Raw genomic sequence first — 24,254 nt, 5'->3', positions numbered from 1 at the left:
ACATCAAGCAACACATCAAATACATACATTATATATTCTACACAATTTATGAATATAGAATTATTATGTAGCACAGGATAAATTCCATTCAAGGTACTAGATTTATCTGTTAAAGTGTTGTTTTTTCACAATCACTTTAAGTTAAAAATAGTCCTTTTACATACCTTACCAAAACTATAGATATAACTGAAATCTTGATAAAACATCTCTGATATTTACAGAAATTTATTGTAAACTTTGAAATGTACTTGTGCAACATAATAATATGGATTAATATAAAAAAATATATATATAGGTATTCTTAGTACATTCAGATGTAACATACAGACAGAAAATATTGCATATGAAACGTTACAATAGGTGACTCATTCCAAACAGGACTATTAAAACATCACGTTATCATTGACTGGTCTTACAGAAACTTAACACAAATTTATACATGTACTATGCATACCAGGTATTTTGTTAAATCTGATTTGATCAGAAACATATAAACCAGATAATTTAACATTGTCTTGTCACATGATTTAAATTTTTGGTCATGTGATGTTTCATTCATGTGACAGATTAGAAAATTCAAATTCAAATTCCAATTTTTGTTAATTCTACACACAAACAAAATCATTAACTTACAGTAACCCATCTTCGCTAGCCAAGTGTTCGCTTCGTATACACTCCACTTACGTGAAGTGGAGTGTATACGAAGCTAACACTTGGCTAGCAAAGATGACAGTAACCCAGCTTATTAAGAGGTTTTTATACTTAAATGTCAAAAGCAAATGTTCCTAAAATTTTCACATTCTATTTTTTGTTCTTGGTTGATTTCAGGAGATCTATTCTCCTGAATCTGGTAAACCCCAAGGAAAATGTTTAGTTTTACAGTACGGTAAACTGTAGGAAATCTAAACAGCATAACATCCCTTTGACAGATTTTACAAGATCAAGTCTGATGATTTATTCCACAACACACCAGAACCAAAGCACACTTATTTACCACTAAGCTGTCAAACAGATATATTAGACCATATAACTTGAATACACAAAAAACACATCACAAAATACAGTATATACACATACAACGTTTTCATCAAATCCTATAAGATGCAGATAAATGACTAAATAATAGTATATGGGACAACTTTGGTCAATAATACAATAGATATGATAATATACACACGGAAATTATTAAAATAAATCAAAATCAATTAATTATTAAATGTTGGTAATTTTTAGTTTGAATATTATGATACTAGTACAACACTTAAACAAACAACACCAAGAATTCAGACACAGTGTAGGTACAGCTGAATTAGTGTTGACAATTATATACCACACAAAAATGTATAAAAACTTATATATATCAAATAATGGCTAATGTAATACCGAAATATATACATACTTATATATCTAAATGCAATAGTTTAATATACCTGCAAATAACAAATACATATGAAATTATCATACCGTATTTGACCTCATAAGTGTAAAGTTTGCTTACGAAATCCTCAAAATAGGATATCCTTCAAATATGACATCAAAATATGAAAATTGATGCAGATCACTGGTCAATTGATTGTGGCTTGGAAATTTAGTGTTTTTTTTTATTTAGGTGCCGAGAATTATTAGGTTAAATTTTTGTAAGACAAGGGAGGTAAGTAATGCTAAACCTTCATGATCATCTACTAAGAAAAGAAGAGGTACACTGAATAGGTCAAATATGGTACCAAAATAAACAGATGGGAGATTTCTCAGCGACGGTACCTTCATTGTGTTAACTGAAAATTGAAATGTATGAAATTCATATTGAAAACAAGAAAACAGACTAGACAACACAATACTCAACAACAACAACAACAACACTCCCCTACCCTGGGGACAGGCATGACTGCAGCACCCACCCCAGGGATGTGATGTACCTACCTGTAATGTGAAGCTGTGACAGGTCCGGAGGAGGAGGGGGGAACTGGTCGTTACCTGGCTCCTCTCGGAATATTTCACGTACACCACCCACCGCAGATATAAGCTGCCGGGAGAAGATGAGAACAATGCAAAGAAATTCTACTTTGACGCCGTCATTATATCAAATTTAAGCATTTAGAACCAAATAAGTAGAACAGATTAGAGCAATATTCTTACAAAGTAGCTATACAAATGCTCATGTAACTAGCACCTAAATCTAAGACAGGTTAGTACAAACAATAGATTTAGCTTATAAAAGTAATGAAAGTCAGGAACACAAGTTCCCTTGATTATTGAAACCCCACTCCACACTTTGGATATATGCTCCTCTACACATTATACCTGTTATTTGTGTTATAGTTAAGGGTATATACAACCTTACACATTAAGTTCCGAACTCTTTAGAAATGGAAATACATATCATAGTAAAGTAGCTAACAACCTAAGTTTGGTATGAGGTATGAAGAACTAACTATATATCTTGACTAACAAAATGAAGTAAAATATTTGTTTTTGTCAAACTGACTTCTCCTTATTTCATTTTTTGACTTATTCTAGTCAAAGCCTCACATTCTGATTGGCCTTCCTCCAGTTGTTGACAGCGTTGCCATCTTTTGGATTCATAGACATTACTTTGGCATTCTGAACCATCGGAGAGATCGCTGTGGAAGGAAAATAAAGACATATAATGTTTGTTGAATTTAACTTTTCACTTTGATTTTGCTATATTCTGCAGTAACTTTCTTTGATGTGGGAAAAGTTTTTGACTATATCATCATAAATTTGGTTGATTTTGTCCACTAAATTTCTGATGTATACAAATTCACTTGAATAGGATACAACATCATGAGAAACCTCTAATGACAGTCTCTTGTATAAGTTTATTAGTTATAGAGTCTATAAAACTTGCCTCCAACTCCTCATATATATTTATTGAAAAACAATCACTTGAGTTTTGATTCATTTTCTCATATTCATTTCAAATTAATTGACTAATACTCATGATTATTTTTGACTCACTAGAGTTAATGTTTTAAATAATTGATTTTCAAGTTTCAAATTAATTATTTAATGTTTAGACTTATTTAACTCAAATTCTTTTACTTCAGATGTTTGACTCATTTGACTTTAGAGGTTTGACTCACTTGACTACAGAGGTTTGACTGAGGTTTGACTCGCTTTACTCGAGATGTTTGACTCACTTGACTACAGATGTTTGACTCACTTGACTTTAGAGGTTTGACTCACTTGACTTTAGAGGTTTGACTCGCTTGACTTTAGAGATTTGACTCGCTTTACTTGAGAGGTTTGACTCACTCGACTACAGAGGTTTAACTCTGTTGAATTTAGGGGTTTAACTCACTTAAATTTAGTGGTTTAACTCACTTGAACTTAGAGGTTTGACTCACTTGAACTTAGGGGTTTAACTCACTTGACTTTAAGTTTTCTGCAGCCCGATTAACCTGGTCTACGAATTGTGGGTCCTCACTGTTCTCGGCCTCGGTATGAGCCACCTGGAGCACACGATTGGCTCGGCGGGCAATGTTTGAGCCATTTGTTACCATTTTGGCTGGATCATTAGTTCTGATACCATCCTCTACACGATCTGTGTCCCGTAGGATAGCTTCCTCTGAAAAAATGTCGGTTATAAAATCACTAGATATGATTGTGATAAGTTGAAAGGACATTTGAATCAAATATATAAATGGGAGTTAATAATAATAATAATAATTTGAGGTTCTTTTATACCGCTTTATCACAGCCTAGTTTGTAGGACGTCTCAATTATTGAGAAATACAATGTATTGTCCTGTGGCTTTTTTGCAACAATATTTGATTCCAATTATTGTCACATGATTTGCATTTGAGGAAGCCACCTGTTGTTACTAAAATGGCAATAGATATTAGCTGTTGCCCTGAAGAATAATTTTATAAATAATGCATGATTATAGTATATTCTAAGCACATTTTTTGCAGGTAATGTTGTGGTAACAACTCTATGAGAAAGTATAGGTGACCAGTGGTCGTATTAATGAGCCATTACCGACGGCCTTGAGATGGGCGGGCGTGTCAACAGCCTCGTCCACTAAACCTCGCAGTTGTTCCATGTTATCTGTCCACTGTTTCTTCATTAGGTCAAAGTGGTCCCGTGCGGCGGGGTTGTTGGGTTCGGCGAGTACAATTCTCGCTGCTGTTACCACTTGTGGTGTCAAGTCACTGACCTGAATTGTACAAAAACTACATATCATCCTTAACATTATATGTTAATTTCTTTAACTTATTCACCCCTGAAGACACATTTGAACTCTTCCAATTCAAAGGTTGGGATAGTCCATTATGAAATTTCAGGGGTGAATGAGTTAATTTAACTTAAATTCATCACATGTTCCTCTACTGGGTAAATGGTTTGCTAGTTTAAACATTTCAAAATTTTAAATTACATTATCTTTTTTTATTTGTTTCATTTTACATGACAATTTCGGTTGTAAGAATCTGTGGTTCTTTTTCTATTCAGGCTTACATGTTAATCTGACTGGTACATTTCGTTATAAGGATTCAATAACATCAATTTTTAGGATGTGGAGTACTTGCATGTGAAAATTTAGAACTAGGTTTCCCAGATAATTTTTTTGAAATAAGAAAAAACTACAGGATCAGTCCTTTTTTCTACAATTTTAAGGATATTTTCATATCAAAAATTAGAACCATATAATACAAATCAACAGAAAACAAGTTTTTTCATAATAATGTGTTAAAAAAATGGAACTTTTAAGGAGGATAACAAGAATTTCAGTATCTTTCAAAGTAATTTCTATTTTTCAATGATTTTCAAATCTATACCAACCCTGTTGTATAATGTATAACCAAAAACATATATGGGTACTCTGTCAGTAGCTATTTTCCATGATAAAATTTCATGGTCAGCCGTTCAGTTAAGATGTTTACACCTATTGCCTGTATTATTGACACTGTCCATGCAAATCAGCGATTCAGCTATGAGTTCAGGTTGTCCACAAAACTTAATCATCTGTAGCCAATTTCTGTTTAAGCTTGGATGATGGAGAACTCTACACATCTTTATATACAAAAACAAAATTTCTCAGCTATATTTCCCATAAAAGGAACTAACATGACAGAATAAACCTTGTTTTTCTTCCACTATTTTACCTGTGCAGATGATTTGAAAATGGCCTCCACCGTTTTCTTGTTCCTACACCCTCCTTTAGTTGCCACCATATTAGCAGTGTCTGCCAGTTTGCAGGCGTGGTCCTCAAACTGCCTAGCCTTATCAGCAAAGGTGGCTTCGCGACCCGGAGTTCCTGAACAACAAAACATTTGTGTGTTTAAAATCCATTTTTTTCTTCTGTTTTTCTGTTTGTACCGATGAAATGGTGAGCGCTTAAAAAGAGGGAGGTCGAAGGAGTTGCAACGGGGGCAACTATCACCTTCTTGATGCTCAAAGTACAGGAGGACACAGAAGAAAACCACATATTTTACAGGTGGTCACCCCATACATTCATGCATTGGGATACAGCAGGCTAATTCATATCTAATTTCCAAGAGCATGCAAAAAAAAAAAAAAAAGGCCTCTCAACTATATTGTTTGAATACCAACTAGTACAGCTCCTATTCTCAGTAAATTTATCATTTTAGGTAATCATCCTTCTTATTTAAAAAGAATAATTGTATTCAAACTTTTGAATTGTTGCAGTTTCTTTAATAGGAAGAAAAGGCCATGTGTTCCTGTGTAGTAACCAAGGTGTACCTACCTAAGGGTGCCAGGGCAGCATCAGTCATGTTCTTCAGAGGAGTCGAGATGTCAATGAAATCATCAGCAACCTGCAGCGGGATCAAAAACAGATTTACCTATCTTTTCTAAGTTCCTGTTGAGTGTGTTCTGATGTTATTGTATTAGTTGTTCATTCATTTTCATTGACACTGAATAGTCAAAGGGATTGGGCACAAGTTCTTACAGCTTACTAGGCCCTCTCCTTCTTACAACTTACTAGGCCCTCTCCTTCTTACAACTTACTAGGCCCTCTCCTTCTTACAACTTACTAGGCCCTCTCCCAGGCAGTGAAACAATACTGAAGCAGGTAGTAGTTGTTAAATGAATTCACATACTAAATAACACATCATAATAGGTAGATGCCATCGTAATGATGCTAAATTTCACTTTCTCAGACCCCGGTACCAAGAACGGTTTGCCCTGTAGATCTTGTTCGTCTTTTACTTGCACTTAGTATAATGTGAATAGACGAAGCACAAAACTATCACATAGGATTGGTGAAAACACTCATATTCCTAGCTATCAACTGACACATTTAGGTATATTTCTTACAAATACTTTGTTTTACTTCTTTTTCTATATTTCATTCATTTGCCAAGATAACAAACTTCCAATGTTTCTTAATAGGGTTTGTTACAAAAAGTTAATAATACTTTTAAAATATCTTCAGATTTCTAGACATTTTCTCCTCGACATGTAACTTACTCTGTTTAGGGATGGTTTGGTTAGGTTGGTTGTGTTTAACATCCTATTAACAGCTATGGTCATTTAAGGATGTGCCAGGTTTTGGTGTTGGAGGAAAGACGAAGTTCCTGGAGAAAAAAACACTAACCTACATCCAGTACCTTGCGACTGCCCCACTTAGGTCTCTAACCCGTGACCCAGTGGTGGAGGGCTAGTGGTAACAGAATGCCAGACGCCTTAACCACTTGGCCACCGATGCCCCTGGGGATGGACTACCACTACTGCACACCATACAAACAATGCTCATTGTCTTTTTTTATTTTTTGAAAAACATATTCTTCTGTTGGTATACAGTACATATTGATGACACAAGTGAAGTTTTCCCCTTGTGACTGACCTTGACGTTGAGTTTGTAAGTGACATGAAGGTTGACGTACAGGTGACCTAGAGAATAACTTTGTGAATGACCTTGAGAATAACCCTTTAATTGACCTTGTAGTCCTGACCTTGACCGTGTGAGTGACTTACTTGGCTGACCAGTGCCTCCTGGATTTTGTACTTGAGGGCATGAAGTTTCTCTGTCAGAGCTTTAGCTAGTGCCTTGGCTTGTGGGCTATCTCCCTGTAAAACAAAAATAATGGTAATGTTTCAATGTCAAAAAACGATAAAGCAGTTTCTTCAATCTTTATCAGGATTTAATAATAAGAGAAACTAATCTGTTTTATCATTATTTAATTGATTTATTACAATCTTACTTGATATTCTAAACATAAGTGTGCTAGTTCTCTACTCTGTTGGAATTAAGGCTTTCAGGGCAAATCAAAAGAATGGTATAAGATTTATATATGGCTGTTATTTTTTTGTTTTTTTTAAAGGAACTAATTCTACAATCCTTGGATACTGCCCATACAATCTATCACAAGTTTCATTGTAAAACATATTTCAACAAACAAAACACATAAATTCTGTAATTTTGATTTTTGTGTCCTTTTTCAGCACTCCAACAATTTATTTGTGTAGATTTGAACTTGAACTCATTCACCCCTGAAGACACATTTGAACCCTTCAAATTCAAAGGTTGGAATAGCTCATTATGAAATTTCAGGGGGGAATAAGTTAATGGTGTCTGAAAAATATTCATCAGGACATTAGATCCCTGATCCATTCTCATAATTATACATTTCTTGATATATGTGATGATAACATCATTGAAAAGAAATGTACATGACTTCTGTGATGATTTATTTACCTGACCCTTCCTGATGAGGTCTGACAGCTGACTAGTGAGTATTTCTGTCTCGTCACACAGGCGCAGCAGCTCCGAGCGCTGAGTTCCCGGACATGAATCGGCTACACGGCGTCCTTCCGCTACCACCATACGTGTGGCCTGTTCTCCTGTGTACAGGTACATAAATACAGGTAAGACATAGTCATACTTCCACAAATGTCGTTCAAACATTACAAGGATCATATCATTGATTTAACTGATATCTGACTATTGTAATACACATCTACAAAATTACACATTTTTGTTTATCATGTCCCAGGCTTGATAAGAGGGTTGTAACAATGTAATCCTACATATCAATATCCCAATATTTTGGTCGGTGTTACATTTATCATATAGTGACTTCTGTATCACAGTATATTACTATTTAATAATTTATAATTAGAAGTGCAAAATATATCACAATACAAAAGTTAAACTCTGCCTATTGACCATTTCTAATTTATTTATTTTTGATTTTTTTTTTACACAATGTCATTACTGATTATTAATTGTGATAACATTTAACTTAATTGAATTTTTATCCTGTAATGTCAAATTGTCAATGTAATATGTTCATGTGTCCTTAGTATTACCTAAAATAAGTTAACAAGACACCAGATGCAATAGAAAATGAGTTTGACATTCCCAGATTCTACATTCACTCTGTTATGGGCAAGTTGTTACAGTACATATCCCTAAGAAAGTAATCTGATACACGATGATCAGGATATACTTCTTAAATATCCTGATATATCCTGATACATGGTAATTTCCTCACTTATGACAGTGTTTGAAGACAAAAACTGTGAAATTTCAGTTCCAATGGTACAAAACATGCTTAGTGACTACAATACCACTTTCCAAGGGAAATAACTCTGGTTCTCTTAAATATGACTTCTGTCTTAGTATCAAAATTATAAAACAAATTGATAAAATTATGGAAACTTTTTGAATGTACCGTTCATTTCTGAAGTCATTGATATAATTTTGGACAGGATTATCAAACTTTGCTATATATTGAGACAGGATATGATTTCAACTAAGAGGAAGTTTGAACAAATGGGGTCATTCAAAGTCAGACATTTCCTTCACAGAGATAATATCTAATAACTCATCCACCCCTGGTGACACATTTGAACTCCTCCAATTCAAAGGTTGGAATAGCTCATTATGAAATTTCAGGGGTGAATGAGTTAACAGGTATTTGCTATACTCTGGTGGCATTTGTAGACAGGTGTATGCTCTAGAGAACTGACTGTATAGACAGGTATTTGATCTAGAGAAGTGGTTTTCATAGACAGGTGTTCACTTTATTTTATAATTCAAGAATATGTCTGGTGTTTATTTTAACCACATTCTCAGGGCTAGGCCTCTTTGGTTTATAACAGTCTGATTTAATGGAGAACGTACCAAGTCCTCGGTCATCCATGCCAGGGTGTGACAGCCATTGACGAGCCTGTTCTACCTTTCCCTCCACTGTGGGGGCGGGGCGCCGTATACCAGACCGCTCACTGTTAGCAATGGCGTTCTGGGTGTGTCTCTGTAGCTCGTGTAATTTGGTTTGGATTTGCCGGGCTAGAGACATGGCTTGTGGACTGCTGCCCTGTTAATACAAACACGACACTCAATTAAGGATGTATGCCGCTCTAACTATAGTTTCTACCTAATTTACACACAAAGACTGTTATCTTATATTAACATTTACAAATGGAAAAGTTAAAGAACAAATTATATCTATAAGATATTATGGTATATCGAAAGCTCACTTCACAGACATCAAGTAGGACGGGATGATGTGGTTGGTAAAACAAGGAGACTGTTATATTGGATATTACATATGCCATAATAAGAATATTACAATTTTGTTATGTTACAGTTTAATGATTTATACAAGGAGAAGTGACCTTTGTTTGACCTCTGATTGCTGTAAGTTTTTAGATCCCTGAGGTGTTTGTATGATTTAACCTGCATGTGACCTAAGTGATTTATGTGTGACCCCCAAGTTACCTCTTTGTAACTTTTGTAATTTTAGAATTTTCTTTTAAGTTTACTTTCTAATTGATTAGGAAAATACAAAGCAGTTAATGATGAAGCAAATATTTTCTTCTCATAAACTTAATACATTATCAATCTCTACCATGTAAATAATCTGATTTTGCTAACTGAAGAAATGAATATCTTGAGGTACACATAGCATTTTCTGGTTAGTAAATTTTCAATTCAGTTATTTAAGATTATTTTTTTAAGAAATAGTATCCAGACTAACAAAGTCACTCTTTATAAGAAAGTATTTTATATCTGATTTTGACTCAGTAGCATTGCTAAGGTCTTCAAGCAATACGTTACCTTGCCCTGCTGTCGGAGTTCTGAAAGAGCGTTAGTCATGGATTCCATGTCTCCTGCCGTCTTCAATATGATGTCTCTGTCATCAGGGTTAATGCATCTGTCTGCGATTCGTCGTGAGTCCTCCAATATCTGACGCAGAGACTTGTCCCCTACAAATGCATATAGAATTATTTTCTGCTTCTATCACATAGAAATTTGAAACACTGTTCCTTAACACTAGGAAAAGTTTTGTCAACAAACTAATTTACATTATAAACTTGTGAAAGTTAATTGATTTGCAGATTAACTCATTCACCCCTGAAATTTCATAATGAACTATTCCAACCTTTGAATTGGAAGAGTTCAAATGTGTCTTCAGGGGTGAATGAGTTAAGTTCCCCCTATTATAAGATAGATAACAAACATATATTTTTTTCAATTGATATATAAAATTTGTCTTTTATTGATATGATAAATCTCAATATTCTGAAATATGGAAACATTTCTTATCTAACAACTGAAAAAACGAGAAGCATGACTGGAAGTAGTAAGATGACATAATTATGACAATCTAAATTTGCCAGTCTATAACATTTGTCTGACCGACAGTCAATAACTTATCTCAGGCAAATATTTTTTTGAAATATTTTTTACACTTGCAAGAATTATTTCCAAATAAAAGCAAATAATCAATATTGTCAAAACTAATTAAAAACAAGGCATCACAAGTGATACAAATCCCCTCACATTCACACAATGTGTGACATATGTATGAGGAAATGAATAGATAATTCAATGATATATCAGTATCTGCTCTAGCGACTGAATTCTTCGATGGACACTGGGCGGAATCCTATATCTCCTCAAACTTTCATTGCGAGGGGAAAAATAAGAATTCATTTTTATAAGTCAATAAGAATAAGGGTGGATGATTGACAGTTACAACTAGAGTTATGTCCACCTACCAGCCCCTCCTACGAGAGCTGTTGTGTCCGCCAGCCAGTCATTAGCGTGTTTCACTTTTTGGTCGATAGTACTTTGCATTTTTCTCATGATGGCAAGGTCATCAGCGTCCCATTCCTCCTCATCGTATGTGGTCAGCTGTAGCACTCGAATAATTTCGTGGATTTCATCCCTCATCTTCTTCACCATGTAGTCTCTGTTACACTGGGCGTCAACCACCTGCTGCGGCATCTGAAAGTTCTCTGTAAGGAAAAAAAAACAACATTGTGTGTAACATCAAAATATATATAGCATTGTGTAACATCAAAATATATATAGCATTGTGTAATATCAAAATATACACGGCATTGTGTAACATCAAAATATACATGGCATTGAGTAACATCAAAATATACAGGGCATTGTGTAACATCAAAATATATATAGCATTGTGTAACATCAAAATATACAGGGCATTGTATAACATCAAAATATACAGGGCATTGTGTAACATCAAAATATACAGGGCATTGTGGAGGTTTTCGAAATGGCAAAACATTTGAGGCACTGTGTCAATACAACATGTATGGGACATCATGTTGTGATAAGGTATATGGGAGTCATCATTTAGTGTTAAGATGTATAAGACATCATGTTGTGATAAGGTATATGGGAGTCATCATTTAGTGTTAAGATGTATGGGACATCATGTTGTGATAAGGTATATGGGAGTCATCATTTAGGGTTAAGATGTAGGGGACATCATGTATTGATAAGGTATATGGGAGTCATCATTTAGTGTTAAGATGTATAAGACATCATGTTGTGATAAAGTATATGGGAGTCATCATTTAGTGTTAAGATGTATGGGACATCATGTATTGTTAAGGTATATGGGAGTCATCATATAGTGTTAAGATGTAGGGGACATCATGTATTGATAAGGTATAGGGAGTCATCATTTAGTGTTAAGATGTATGGGACATCATGTATTGATAAGGTATATGGGAATCATCATTTAGTGCTAAGATGTAGGGGACATCATGTATTGATAAGGTATATGGGAGTCATCATATAGTGTTAAGATGTAGGGGACAACATGTATTGAAAAGCTATAGGGACTCATCATTTAGTGTTAAGGTGTATGGGACATCATGTATTGTTAAGGGATATGGGAGTCATCAGTTAGTGTTAAGATGTATAAGACATCATGTTGTGATAAGGGATATGGGAGTCATCAATTAGTTCTAAGATGTAGGGGACAGCATGTATTGATACGGTGTATAGGAGTCATCATTTAGGGTTAAGATGAATGCGACATCATGTTGTTATAAAGTATATGGGAATCATCATTTAGTGTTAAGATGTATGGGACATCATGTTGTGATAACGCATAAGGAACACTGCCTTTCTTCATGTGTTCTTCAATATTTGTAAGAATGTAAAACTCTGAACAAATCAAAACGTTGTGTAATGTCTACATATAGAGGATACTGTGAAGATCATTGTAAGGGGGAAATGTCTGGGGGATCAAGCTATGATAAAATATACTCTGTATTTTGTAGTTCTCTGTAAGAACTTACCTTTGGCTGTAATGTAAATTTTGATGCCACTGATGACAACAGGAGTTAGGTTCTTGACCTGGTCCAGGGACTGACACAGCATCTCCCTGTGGACCTGATGGGTCAGTTCCTTTTCCCGACCGTCCACCTGTTTGGCCATGGTAGTGAGGACTGGACTCAGATTCTGTGGACAAAATTAAATACTATAGTTTTTACAACTTTTCTTTCAACTTAAATGTTTTCTTTTTTGAATGGGACGAAATACAATCCGACAATTAATATATCTATATTGAAGTCTCAATAAACTGATCACCTCTGTTCTTGCAAAATGAGCATTTGTGTGCAAAATGCCAAACTTGTGAAAATTCCATTTTCTGATTAGAAAGTCATTGCTTTTTGTATTGCTCAGAAGTGAAGCTCCATTACCTAACAGTCAGAAGGCTTGTTAAAAACCCCAGGATCTCTGTTTACATGATATCTGAGTTGGACAGTTCAGTGAACTTCATGTTTCGTTAATTATTGTCAGGTTTCATCTTTCCTTCAGCAAAAAACAATTTTCAAGTCAATAACATTTTAAGTTATCCTTTCCTACAGCAAGAAACAGGTTGTCAAGTCAAATTTGTTTCCCCGATGAGTTGAACAAATTTATTGGTATTTCTTTGAAACTGATAATGAAGAAGAATAGGACTAGGAAACATCTCCAGATGACTGTTAACTCTCACCTTTACATACGTGACGAGATCCTCCATCCGGTCCACCACCTCCACTATAGCCAGGTACTCCAACACATTTTTACACACACGGATAATCTTTCTCACTTCTGATTCATCAAACGCTAACAGTAAGGCTGAGGTCCCTTGTAGAATGCCTTGTAAATAAAATAAATACAGATGCTGTTAAACATTGAATTTTTTTAACTGATGTAGATACACTTCAAGTTTCATCAAGATATATATCACAGTTTATGTAACAGCCTGGACAATTAAGATATTGCTGGATATATTTCACTTATTTGACTGTTGACCTCCAGGTGAATGTCACAGTGACCTAATTACAGTGTACTGCAGACCTCCTGGGGTTAATGCAAGTATATTTAGAGTTTCATCTAATTATCTTTTATGGTTTAAAAGTTACATCCCAGACAAGCTATAAAATAGAAGAGTCAGTACTTAAACACCTTCGTTCATGTGAAGGGGAGACATAAATGTCAATTTGACTACAATAAACGATACTGTTATGTAACACTCTTGTGTTTTCACTTTAAATCAGTCCCAGATGATGTGGAGCTAGTTCCATGTTTCTGACATTGTGCACGACTGGTAGATTTTCTGTTCATCTCTCAATGTTCAGATTGCTTAAGTAGTCCCATACGAGTGACTTCATTTTTGCTGATTTTGTCACGAGTTTTTTGTTTAGAAAATTAAAAAGTTTTCTTGCTCAGATTGGATATCGATTCGCCAGTCAGCCAATCAGAATATGTGTTAATAAAATCAAAACTGAACTAAACTGAAATTCAAAATTCAAGTAATCTGAATTAAACCAAGAACACTGAGCTATGCTTAATATTGACATTTCATGTAACCAGTACTCCTTTACATCTCACCTCTAGAGCCCTCTATGAGTTTTTTGCGGGCTGGAGCGGAGAATGGGTCTGATCGGAGAAGTTGTGAGGCCTGAAGGAGAAGCATGGAAGCTTCCTCGACTCTGTTGAGGGCGGGAGGCATGTCTTGTTTCAGGATCTGATCCTCACTGCAATTGATTGTGTCATAACCGACCTGAAACAATAACGTCACCACCAACACCTGTCAAACTATGTACCTTCATGATGGTATAAAACAGAGGTCATTACATTATAGTATAACTTGGTTCATCCAGATCCATTTATCCCAAACACTATTCAGCAACTGAATGATTTTTAACTAAAAATATTGTTAGTTCTGACTATTTCATTATAATCGAAGTGTCAAGATAAAAAAAAGTCCAAAGAATATCTCAGTGCAGTTCTTCCACTGCTATACAAATATTGTTTGATTCAGTTGCAGTGGTGTGAAAAGGCACTTGCCTGGAAACAAAGTTTTGACAAGAATGCCAGCGGTCAGCTTGACCAATGCAACTGACTGTCAATGATATACATACCTTAACAAGATTGTCGACAGCCAGCTTGACGGTCTGGACTGGCATAGCAAGGTCAGGCATGGCATTGCCATCTTCTGCTTCTTCATGGAGAATGACTAACTTGGACACCTGTAATACACAAATGTGGTGGTCAGTCAGACATGTTGGTCACAAGATGGTCAGTTTGTAACTGTAAGTTTGTGACACACCCTTGGTCAATTTTACTGGCAGGCAGACAGTACTACACTAGGTGTAAGAAACTTAAACTAACCTTTGATACATCTATTTCTCTCATTTCCTTTTACGAAATATTTACTTTACACTTTTTTCTGCGCAAAAACTGTTTGCATATATGACCCTATAGGTAACTTTAGTAGACTCTACCATACATTGATCTGGATGAGTCCATTCTGGTCTACAGTGGTGAAAGGGTTAAGGTCCACTTACATGTCTCCCCTAAACTAGTTTTCTTTTAATGCCAATATTTTGTTGAATACCAATGGTGCCAGTATATCTATTTAAGTAAACTGCATACATATTTAACATACATCATTCATTTTGTTTCTATTTTAAAAAAGGTTTGAAAACATTGAGACTGAATTTTTGTTATTTTAGCAGAAATTGCAATTAATATCTTCAAAATTTTGTACTGAATTCTTTGACTCGCATGTTTATAATCCTGTGGGAGCTAGCTAGAAAGTACTTTTATCTGTAAATATATATTTTAACACTGAAATCTTTATACTGAAGGACTCAATTTGATTGTCTTAAGAAAATTGAAGATATTAGCAAATCAAACATTTTGAGAATCTTTTGTTTAATTGGAGTTTACATTGTCCACAGAGGATTGACCGGGCCGGTCATGGGTCAGATTAAAGTGTGATCTCACTGAAATGTCAGAACTTGGACATGATAGCATAATGCCCAACCCCCTCAAAATACTCCTTTTTTGTTTGTTTGTGTTCTACATCCTATTAACAGCTATGGTCATTCAAGGACGTGCCAGGTTTTGGAAGTGGAAATACTCTAACTAGGAAACCACTGAACATTTTGAGAAAAACAAAATATTGACTTTTAGTTAAGTACTCAGTAGAAAATGAATTAAGATCTTGACCATTGAAAATAATTGATGACTATGTTCAGAAGATGAGGGTGAAATATATCCAATTTTGTGATGAAAAGGTACGAAATATGACCTGTGAAGTTTGACATCCTGTCTTATATGACCGTTATGATGTATCCCAGAGTTGTCCGATCTCGTAACGTTTTACTGATACACATATACTGTGACTTCATGCTCAGCAAGTCACAAACTAGATGTATGTGTGTGCATGTGCATTTCACGTGCATGCAGTATAAAGCGTACGTCATATATTGGAACCCTTTTCACTTCCACACACTACATCCTATACAAGTCTGGCCTTATTCCATTATTCTCTGCTTCTGTTTCCAATTTTTAAGCTAATGACATTAGAGCATCCCTGTAAGAAAAACAAAAGCTAATTCTGTGTTATATCAGTGTTTCTCAGACTTGGAAAGCAGCTTTGTAGGCGAAAGATAATTACACTTCCTCGGAATCCTCAACCCCCCCTCTATTTCCCCTGTCTCTTCACCCCATTCTCCAAAGGCTGGAGTAGATACTCTGAGAGCACTGTTACCCTCCCTCACTCAGACAACAACAGTTCTAACTTCCTAATACATTCCTTCACCAATTTACTTTTTTCACCCAGCACTTGAACCTATTTTTTCTCCGTAATAACACACAAATAAGAGGCAGGAATTTGTAACTCCACAGAATCTCTGCCATCCAAAATATTACCTTCTCCGATGGTATCTATTCTCAGGGGCAATTAATTGGGGGTGTTGCTGAAGGCCAGAACTTTAATTAACAACAGGTGTGCACAATTACCTGACAGCTCAAGGTAGCACTTTTGGGTGTCAAGTCTACCCTGTACTCTGTATCAGCTCAGGTTCATATATATGTTAAACGTCAGCCAGTCATATCTATATTTTTCACGCTGTGTGTAAATACTCAGCTTCCTGTAGATCTCTGAGTCATATGTCCTGTGTTAGAACAGTACACGTATACAAAGCTTCTATATTTTTTTAACCAAACCCTGTGTGATCTGCTAAAAACAAACTACTATCTAGGTACCAAGGCATACATAATGTGTAGTGTATTAAGAATCATGTCTTCTTTGTTAATTTTGGAGCCTCAGTATAAGTATTTTTTTTTTCACTTCAGCAAGAGGTAAAGAGCATAAAACAGACACTGCTGCATTTCCAGTGATAGCTCTACAGATATTGTGATCACAGGGTCTGTAGTAAACAGATGTCTCAGACAGATAACAATGGAATTCAGGTGGATATATATTTAGTAAAGTATCTTTTTATAACTGCAAACTGATTAATCTATTTGAACACATGTGTGTTACATCAAGATAGTACATGGTAGTATATCCCTTAATCTACAATCTGTCAACTTAATATTCTAATATCGTCATGATTTCTTAACAATGAAGCAGTCATAATCATGTTCAGAGCTTGATCTCCAAATCTTGAATATGAAAGCTTGAGATCTAGAGTATCGCATGCTTAAGGGCACAAACTAAATCTGCCGCAAATATTTACACAACCGTCGCCAGTGTTTCAAAAAATATTACAAATAACATCATAAAAATATTACAATACACATCAACTTTTTAAAGATACAACAATCTGCCAAATCTAAGTTTGCAAATTACAAAAAAGATGTGAAGCCTTTCAAAACGTGCCAACTGTGTCTGAATCTAAATCATGAAAATATGTTATATAATTACAGCAGGTTCCATAAAACGGCGAATTTCTTTGAAGTCATTTTATAAATGTCCAAGACATCATGCTGTAAGTTTGATCAACAGAAATATTATTTGTGATGTAACTATATAGAGGTCTGTATGATCCTTAACACAAACACACCATGCATCAAAACAGGAAAAGTGACATTCTCTTTCAAGTGATTTACAAGTGATTTACTAACAGGAATATACGATACTTCAACAGACAATGGTTGAACACTAATGTTGGATGCTACTGATAACTGTTAGGTTTGGCATATCAATTACATGTCCATTGACCTTGAAATATTGATTAAGTACCACTATTGATAATTTGATATTGCGTTTATTTTTAAATTTCCACAAATGCAACCTTGTACACAGTTATCAAAACATGGATTTCTACTTTAAGTATAAAAATAAGTAGATTCGCTACATTTAAAACACATTATACATGTTGTCCGTTATAGACTCGAAGACCATAAATAGTTTTGACTGATATCATTTGGCATAAATTAGGGATAGTGAAAATTTCAATTGAGTATTATTGGTGTATCCATTCTTGTGTTGCTAATTATATCCAAATTACATGATGCATTGTAAGTTCTTTTACACAACTCTCACTTGGAATGCAGTTTCATGTCAAGGCAAGGTAACATCCTAATCCTTATCAATGTCCCTCAATCTTGTCATTATATAACCCTAAATCTAGAATTCAATTCTTAATCAATATTCCCCAAGATTTTCGTTGTTAAAAATCAACGAATGACTGATTGTAAAATTGTAACACACAATACCAGAGGTGAAACATAAAAACAAATCTATGAAAAAAACAATTTTATCAGTACAATATCAAAAAATATATATCGGCATAAAGCTGCACAGACAGTGTGAGGTTTGTATATATGTTGGCTGTGTTTTATCACAAGATCAGCTGATGCTCTAGTAAACTATACTTATAATCAACCACAAATCAGATTTTAGGCAGAGGTAAAAAGCTTGTGCACAGTTGGGGCATTCTTATAGTGGGAGTGATGTTAGTACTGTAATAAACCAAATAAACACCCTTATCAACAGTGTGCTGGGTGTTGGAAGATGCAGCCTAAAAAAAGCTATCAAATGTAAAAATATTTCCAAAATCGTCTTTAGATGTTGAATTTTCATGATAGCTTACCCGCTAAGTCGACTTATAAGATAGTTATCTTGCCAAGTGAATCTGTTAATTGTCTGAACTAATTTTTGTACCACAATTTTTTGGAACAGAATTATAATCAGATAGCTAGGCAAATCTGGCAAATATTTCCTCATATTTATTCATGAGGTTAATTTATTTGCAGACTAACGGTCTTTTACAAAGACATTGCAGTGAAATCTGTGTAATCTGCCACCTTTGAATGATACACAATATATCCATCACATTTGAGAGTATTACAGACTATAAAGGCCTTATTGAGCAGTTTTTATTTGAATTGGGATTTCTGCAACGATCTTATCTGATTATACAAAATGCAGGATTATTAAGGGGACAGACCAGCTGACTGGATGTTAGAATACTCAAGGGTCAGATTAGGCAGCATGTTGGATTACTCAGTGGTCAAATGAAACAGGACATTAAATTACTCAGGTTAAAGTTTAAACAGGTTGGTACAATACACAGGTGTTGGATTAAACAGGGTTTTTGAGTACTCAGGGGGTCATTTTTACCAGGATGTCATATTACTTAGGGGTCAAATTAGACAGGGTAACTGTTCAATATTAAGTTTATTTCAAAGATCTCTATAAATGTTATTGAAGCAAGTGAAAATCACCAACAAACAAGTGTTTTGAAAGAGAAGGCGAGTTTATCAAGTAGAATATGGTACAAGAACAGGAAAACCTTGGGAGGTACAGATCACATATATAACACACCATAATTTACACTCACAGTCTGTTTACTACCGGAAATCACACAAGCATCACAGAATTTAAGAAATCTTCAAAATATTACTGAATAAACACCGTAGTTTTTCAGCCCGAATGATTTATTAGGTAAAAACAACTTCTACAAAAAATCAGATATATCATAAACTTGTCTACACTTTTTGTGTTATATTATTCTTGATTGTATCAATGATTTTTTTTTTTTCAAAGACCACCCGACATGCTGTTACAAAAGGTGTTTTATGCTATGTAAAAAGATACCATAAATATGGAGAGCTGCCATAGTGAAATTTATGTAGCGAAAATACACACTCGTAATAAAAACAGTGTATTCATATACACACACAAGACAATGTTTACCTGTCTGTAGAGTAGTTGACCTACTGAATATCCCACTGGGCACTTTCTGGTACAAGTATCAGGAATTATCCTAAAGGCCAAAACTGGAAATACCTGCTGTCACTTTACGTAAATCCATCAATAACCAGTGGCTTGGAAATGAATGTTTCTAATGGTTTTTAATGTTAATATAAATCTTTGGTCAATAAAATTGAAAAGAAAACACACATATTTACAGAAAAGGTGCATGTATGAGGGTGCTGTTACATCAGGGAAGGTGTGATTATTATGTTATTTAGTACAGTAGTACACACTGTAGCTGTACCCCAGGGGCTGTGTGTACAAGTATAACCCACACCAAGGCCCATAGAGTTACTGTAGTACACACTGTAGCTGTACTCCAGGGGCTATGTTAACAATTATAACCCACACCAAGGCCCATAGAGTTACTGTAGTACACACTGTAGCTGTCCCCCAGGGGCTGTGTGTACAAGTATACCCCACATCAGGGCCCATAGGGTTACTGTAGTACACTGTACTCCAGGGGCTGTGTTTACAATTATAACCCACACCAAGGCCCATAGGGTTACTGTTGTACACTGTACACCGGGGGCTGTGTGTACAAGTATAACCCACCCCAGGGCCCATAGGGTTACTGTTGTACCCTGTACCCCAGGGGCTGTGTGTACAAGTATATCCCACACCAGGGCCCATAGGGTTACTGTAGTACACTGTTCTCCAGGGGCTGTGTGTACAAGCATAACCCATATCAGGCCCTACATGTATAGGGTTACAGTAGTACACACTGTAGCTGTACTCTAGGGGCTGTGTGTACAAGTATAACCCACACCAAGGCCCATAGGGTTACTGTTGTACACTGTACACCGGGGGCTGTGTGTACAAGTATAACCCACACCGGGGCCCATAGGGTTACTGTTGTACACTGTACACCGGGGGCTGTGTGTACAAGTATAACCCACACCAAGGCCCATAGAGTTACTGTAATACACACTGTAGCTGTACTCCAGGGGCTATGTTAACAATTATAACCCACACCAAGGCCCATAGGGTTACTGTTGTACACTGTACACCGGGGGCTGTGTGTACAAGTATAACCCACCCCAGGGCCCATAGGGTTACTGTAGTACACACTGTAGCTGTACTCTAGGGGCTGTGTGTACAAGTATAACCCACACCAGGGCCCATAGGGTTACTGTTGTACACTGTACCCCAGGGGCTGTATTTACAAGTATAACCCACATCAGGGCCCATAGGGTTGCTGTTGTACACTGTACTCCAGGGGCTGTATTTACAAGTATAACCCACACCAAGGCCCATAGAGTTACTGTAATACACACTGTAGCTGTACTCCAGGGGCTATGTTAACAATTATAACCCACACCAAGGCCCATAGAGTTACTGTAGTACACTCTGTAGCTGTACTCCAGGGGCTGTGTTAACAATTATAACCCACACCAAGGCCCATAGAGTTACTGTAATACACACTGTAGCTGTACTCCAGGGGCTGCATGTTTACAATTATAACCCACACCAAGGCCCATAGGGATACTGTAGTACACACTGTAGCTGTACTCCAGGGGCTGTGTTTACAATTATAACCCACACCAAGGCCCATAGTGATACTGTAGTACACACTGTAGCTGTACACTAGAGGCAGTGTTAACAAATATAACCCACATCAGGGCCCCTCGGGTAACTACAGTAGTGTACAAGAGTCAATTGAGGAGCAATAATAAGTACCATTATATATAGTTATTTCTATGTATTTTCTGCTGCAGCCTAGTGCAGCCCATAAGTCAAATCCAATTTATTTGGTTGTGTGTGGATGTTTTTCCTGTCAGGCCAGGTATCTTATGTTTCTTGGATCTTCAACATTTTTTTTTTTTTTTTAAATAGACAGGTTTTCAGATCCTACAGATTGAATTTTACATATCAATGTAGACATGACAAATACTGCAACCTAAGTAAAAAGCATATCTGAAGGTGCAGTGTTTATGGAGACACAAGGCATAGCTTGTGGAGTGCATTCATAAATTTGTTGTATGGTCTAAAAATTATATATAATGACACTTATATTAAATTTACAATGAGGTTATGACGGAATAATTTCTACTTTTTAACAATATGACACTGGACTGTGACTTATGCAGGATTAAAATTACCTGGTATACAAAGTTTCCTGAAGTTACATTTACAAGACAGATTGGTTTTCCTGGAAACAATACTCTCATAAAGCTACTGAAGTTCTGCACTCATCTGTAACAGGGATAACGTGTCTGGTGGCCAGTTTGACAAGTCCAGAAAGAACACAAACTGTTAGAGGTTTGACAGGAAGGGTAACTGGTATTGCCACATGCTGATGTGATGGAGAAGATAGACCCGGTGGATGTGTGGATGGATGTACAGAGAGGCCTGAATCTACACTCACTGGACATGTGTACCTCCCAGTGTGTACACACCTACCACAGATTATCTCCCAGTCCACTGTGCAGACGAAAGACCTTCAGGGTCTAGGCTAAAAAATAATAATATTTTGAGGATCCTATATAGGTTGTCTCAAAGCGGTTCACAAATTATTATCCGTGGCACTTACAGCCAGCATTCTACAATTCTAGCACTGCCCAACCACGTACTCATTTACAGCCGAGTAAAGTATCTTGCTCAAAGATACAACACAGTGCCGTGCAGTGACTCGAACCCACAACCCTTCGGTTACGAACCCAGCGTCCTACCACTAGACACTGTGCCTCATTCAGGGTCTGGGCTAATCACAAACAATTCAAGGATGCACTCTGAGCTTAACAAACCCCTGGCCATATATTGCACTAACAAATCTCAGGTTGTACAAACAATTAAGTCTCAAAGTTTGTAATTCATTATGGACCTCAACTTGGCAAATGAAGGTGTTGATTGGCTGAGTGACATAAAGACTGAAGGATATAGGCAACACTATATATAATCCTCTGTTTTCTAGGTGGGTCTAACAAAGACATAGAGTGATGTTATGGAGGAGGGGGGGGGGGGGGGGGGGCAGCAGAAGATGTTATGCAGCAAATACGCTACAGTAATACTCATCACACTGTAATAATGGTACAGTAATACTAGTGATTACGGTACAATAATACTCATCATACAGCGATTACGGTACAGTAATACATATACTCATCATACGGCGATTACGGTAGTTATTCTCATCACACAATCAGTTCTTCCATATTAATCTATAACATGGTGGCATTAAAACAGACCAGTCCTATTTCCTGTATATTTAGAAACACTACAGCCTTTTAGTGTCCAGGTGTGATCAGAATCAGGAGTGTGAAATTAACCTGTCAATACAGCTGATGAAAACGATACTTGATAAAAAAAACTGCTCCATAAAATACACCGAATGAACCTACGTATATATGTAGTGAGACAGTATTAGCCGAGGGCACCTCTATAAAGCCAGCACCTGTATACTAACAACAGTATTATAACTTAAGCCAGGCAAAGTAGAGTTTCAGGACAATCATTACCTTGTAAAACAATGCATTAGCGATCTACTACTGCTGGGGATTGGGATGCTTATTATATTAACTGTTTATCTTTATGAGACCATCATATAGAATATTTATGTATGCCACCATGGCCGGGATGTTAGACTAAGTTGTGCCCAGTAATGGACTTAGTCAGTGTTTAGTCATTTTACCTCAGACTATGACTAATTGATCATGATTTTCTTTGACTATCAATGTTTGACTATGGCATGAAAACTTTTAATAGTTTTAAAAATTGAGCTAACCTAAACACTAATTAAATCATTTTTCTATCATAAACTGCATTATAATTACATTTCTACATAAAATTAGGCATTTGAGAAATATTCAGTGTACCTTATCATTTGTTAGATGCTTTCCTTATTTATTTCATATCAACTTTATTGAATATTTGAGAAATGGTGATGACCGATTATGAATTTTGAAGCAGTTTTCAACACTACTGCTCAGCCTCTTTTGTACAGTGGCATGTGCAGGAAACATGCTGTACTTGTACTTACAGTATGTACAACAATGGTGATATTAAGTAGCTCTGGAGCACAGGAATGTTAATCTGCATCTTACAAGTAGAGACATTCTAATAACACTTCAGGACCCTAGCTATGTTGTGTGAGGGTTATTTATGTTCCTCTAGCTAGGTGACAAAGGGCTACTGTTTGACCCCTAGTTCTGATCTATCCTCTCCAGTGCAGTGAAGAATCATACAGATTACATAGTGAAATACAACCTTAGGCATGCAAATAATCACCAAGGCGAGTTGATGAGGGTAGCTAGATGAGCTTTACTAAACTGTTATCATGTCTGGCTGTTGCCAAGGGTCTGGACCCCCTCACTGGCCTTCTGGGGTGACTGGTCTGGCAGTTATAAACGAAACAATTGGCCAATGTCTACAGGCCTGTGATGATGATCAACAATCCATTAGGTTGTGTTAGGTTATCCATACCTGCCTGCCTGCCTGGCTCTACCCCCCCCC

General features: G+C 36.1%; 1 protein-coding gene across 19 annotated transcripts in view; it reads right to left on the bottom strand.

Moving 5' to 3' along the window:
* The window catches only part of LOC110462068 (vinculin-like), a 66,663-nt gene that overhangs the window by 27,592 nt on the left and 14,817 nt on the right, over positions 1 to 24,254 (bottom strand). For all 19 annotated transcript variants that reach the window (XM_021515852.1, XM_021515850.1, XM_021515849.1 and 16 more), the window contains exons 2-16: positions 14,668 to 14,775; positions 14,135 to 14,306; positions 13,254 to 13,399; positions 12,553 to 12,715; positions 10,993 to 11,232; positions 10,049 to 10,197; positions 9,113 to 9,305; positions 7,682 to 7,827; positions 6,961 to 7,053; positions 5,729 to 5,798; positions 5,127 to 5,278; positions 4,003 to 4,180; positions 3,392 to 3,589; positions 2,530 to 2,621; positions 1,921 to 2,023 (exon numbers count right to left, since the gene is read on the bottom strand). In XM_021515852.1, coding sequence (XP_021371527.1) covers positions 1,921 to 2,023; positions 2,530 to 2,621; positions 3,392 to 3,589; positions 4,003 to 4,180; positions 5,127 to 5,278; positions 5,729 to 5,798; positions 6,961 to 7,053; positions 7,682 to 7,827; positions 9,113 to 9,305; positions 10,049 to 10,197; positions 10,993 to 11,232; positions 12,553 to 12,715; positions 13,254 to 13,399; positions 14,135 to 14,306; positions 14,668 to 14,775 — 2,203 coding nt within the window. The remainder of the gene's footprint in view (positions 1 to 1,920; positions 2,024 to 2,529; positions 2,622 to 3,391; positions 3,590 to 4,002; positions 4,181 to 5,126; positions 5,279 to 5,728; positions 5,799 to 6,960; positions 7,054 to 7,681; positions 7,828 to 9,112; positions 9,306 to 10,048; positions 10,198 to 10,992; positions 11,233 to 12,552; positions 12,716 to 13,253; positions 13,400 to 14,134; positions 14,307 to 14,667; positions 14,776 to 24,254) is intronic.

The sequence above is a fragment of the Mizuhopecten yessoensis genome, unplaced genomic scaffold (assembly GCF_002113885.1).
Source record: "Mizuhopecten yessoensis strain PY_sf001 unplaced genomic scaffold, ASM211388v2 scaffold10745, whole genome shotgun sequence".
NCBI classification, from domain to species: Eukaryota; Metazoa; Mollusca; class Bivalvia; order Pectinida; family Pectinidae; genus Mizuhopecten; species Mizuhopecten yessoensis.
The sequence above is the reverse complement of the archived record's forward strand: the minus strand, read 5'-3'. Positions and strand labels throughout refer to the sequence as shown.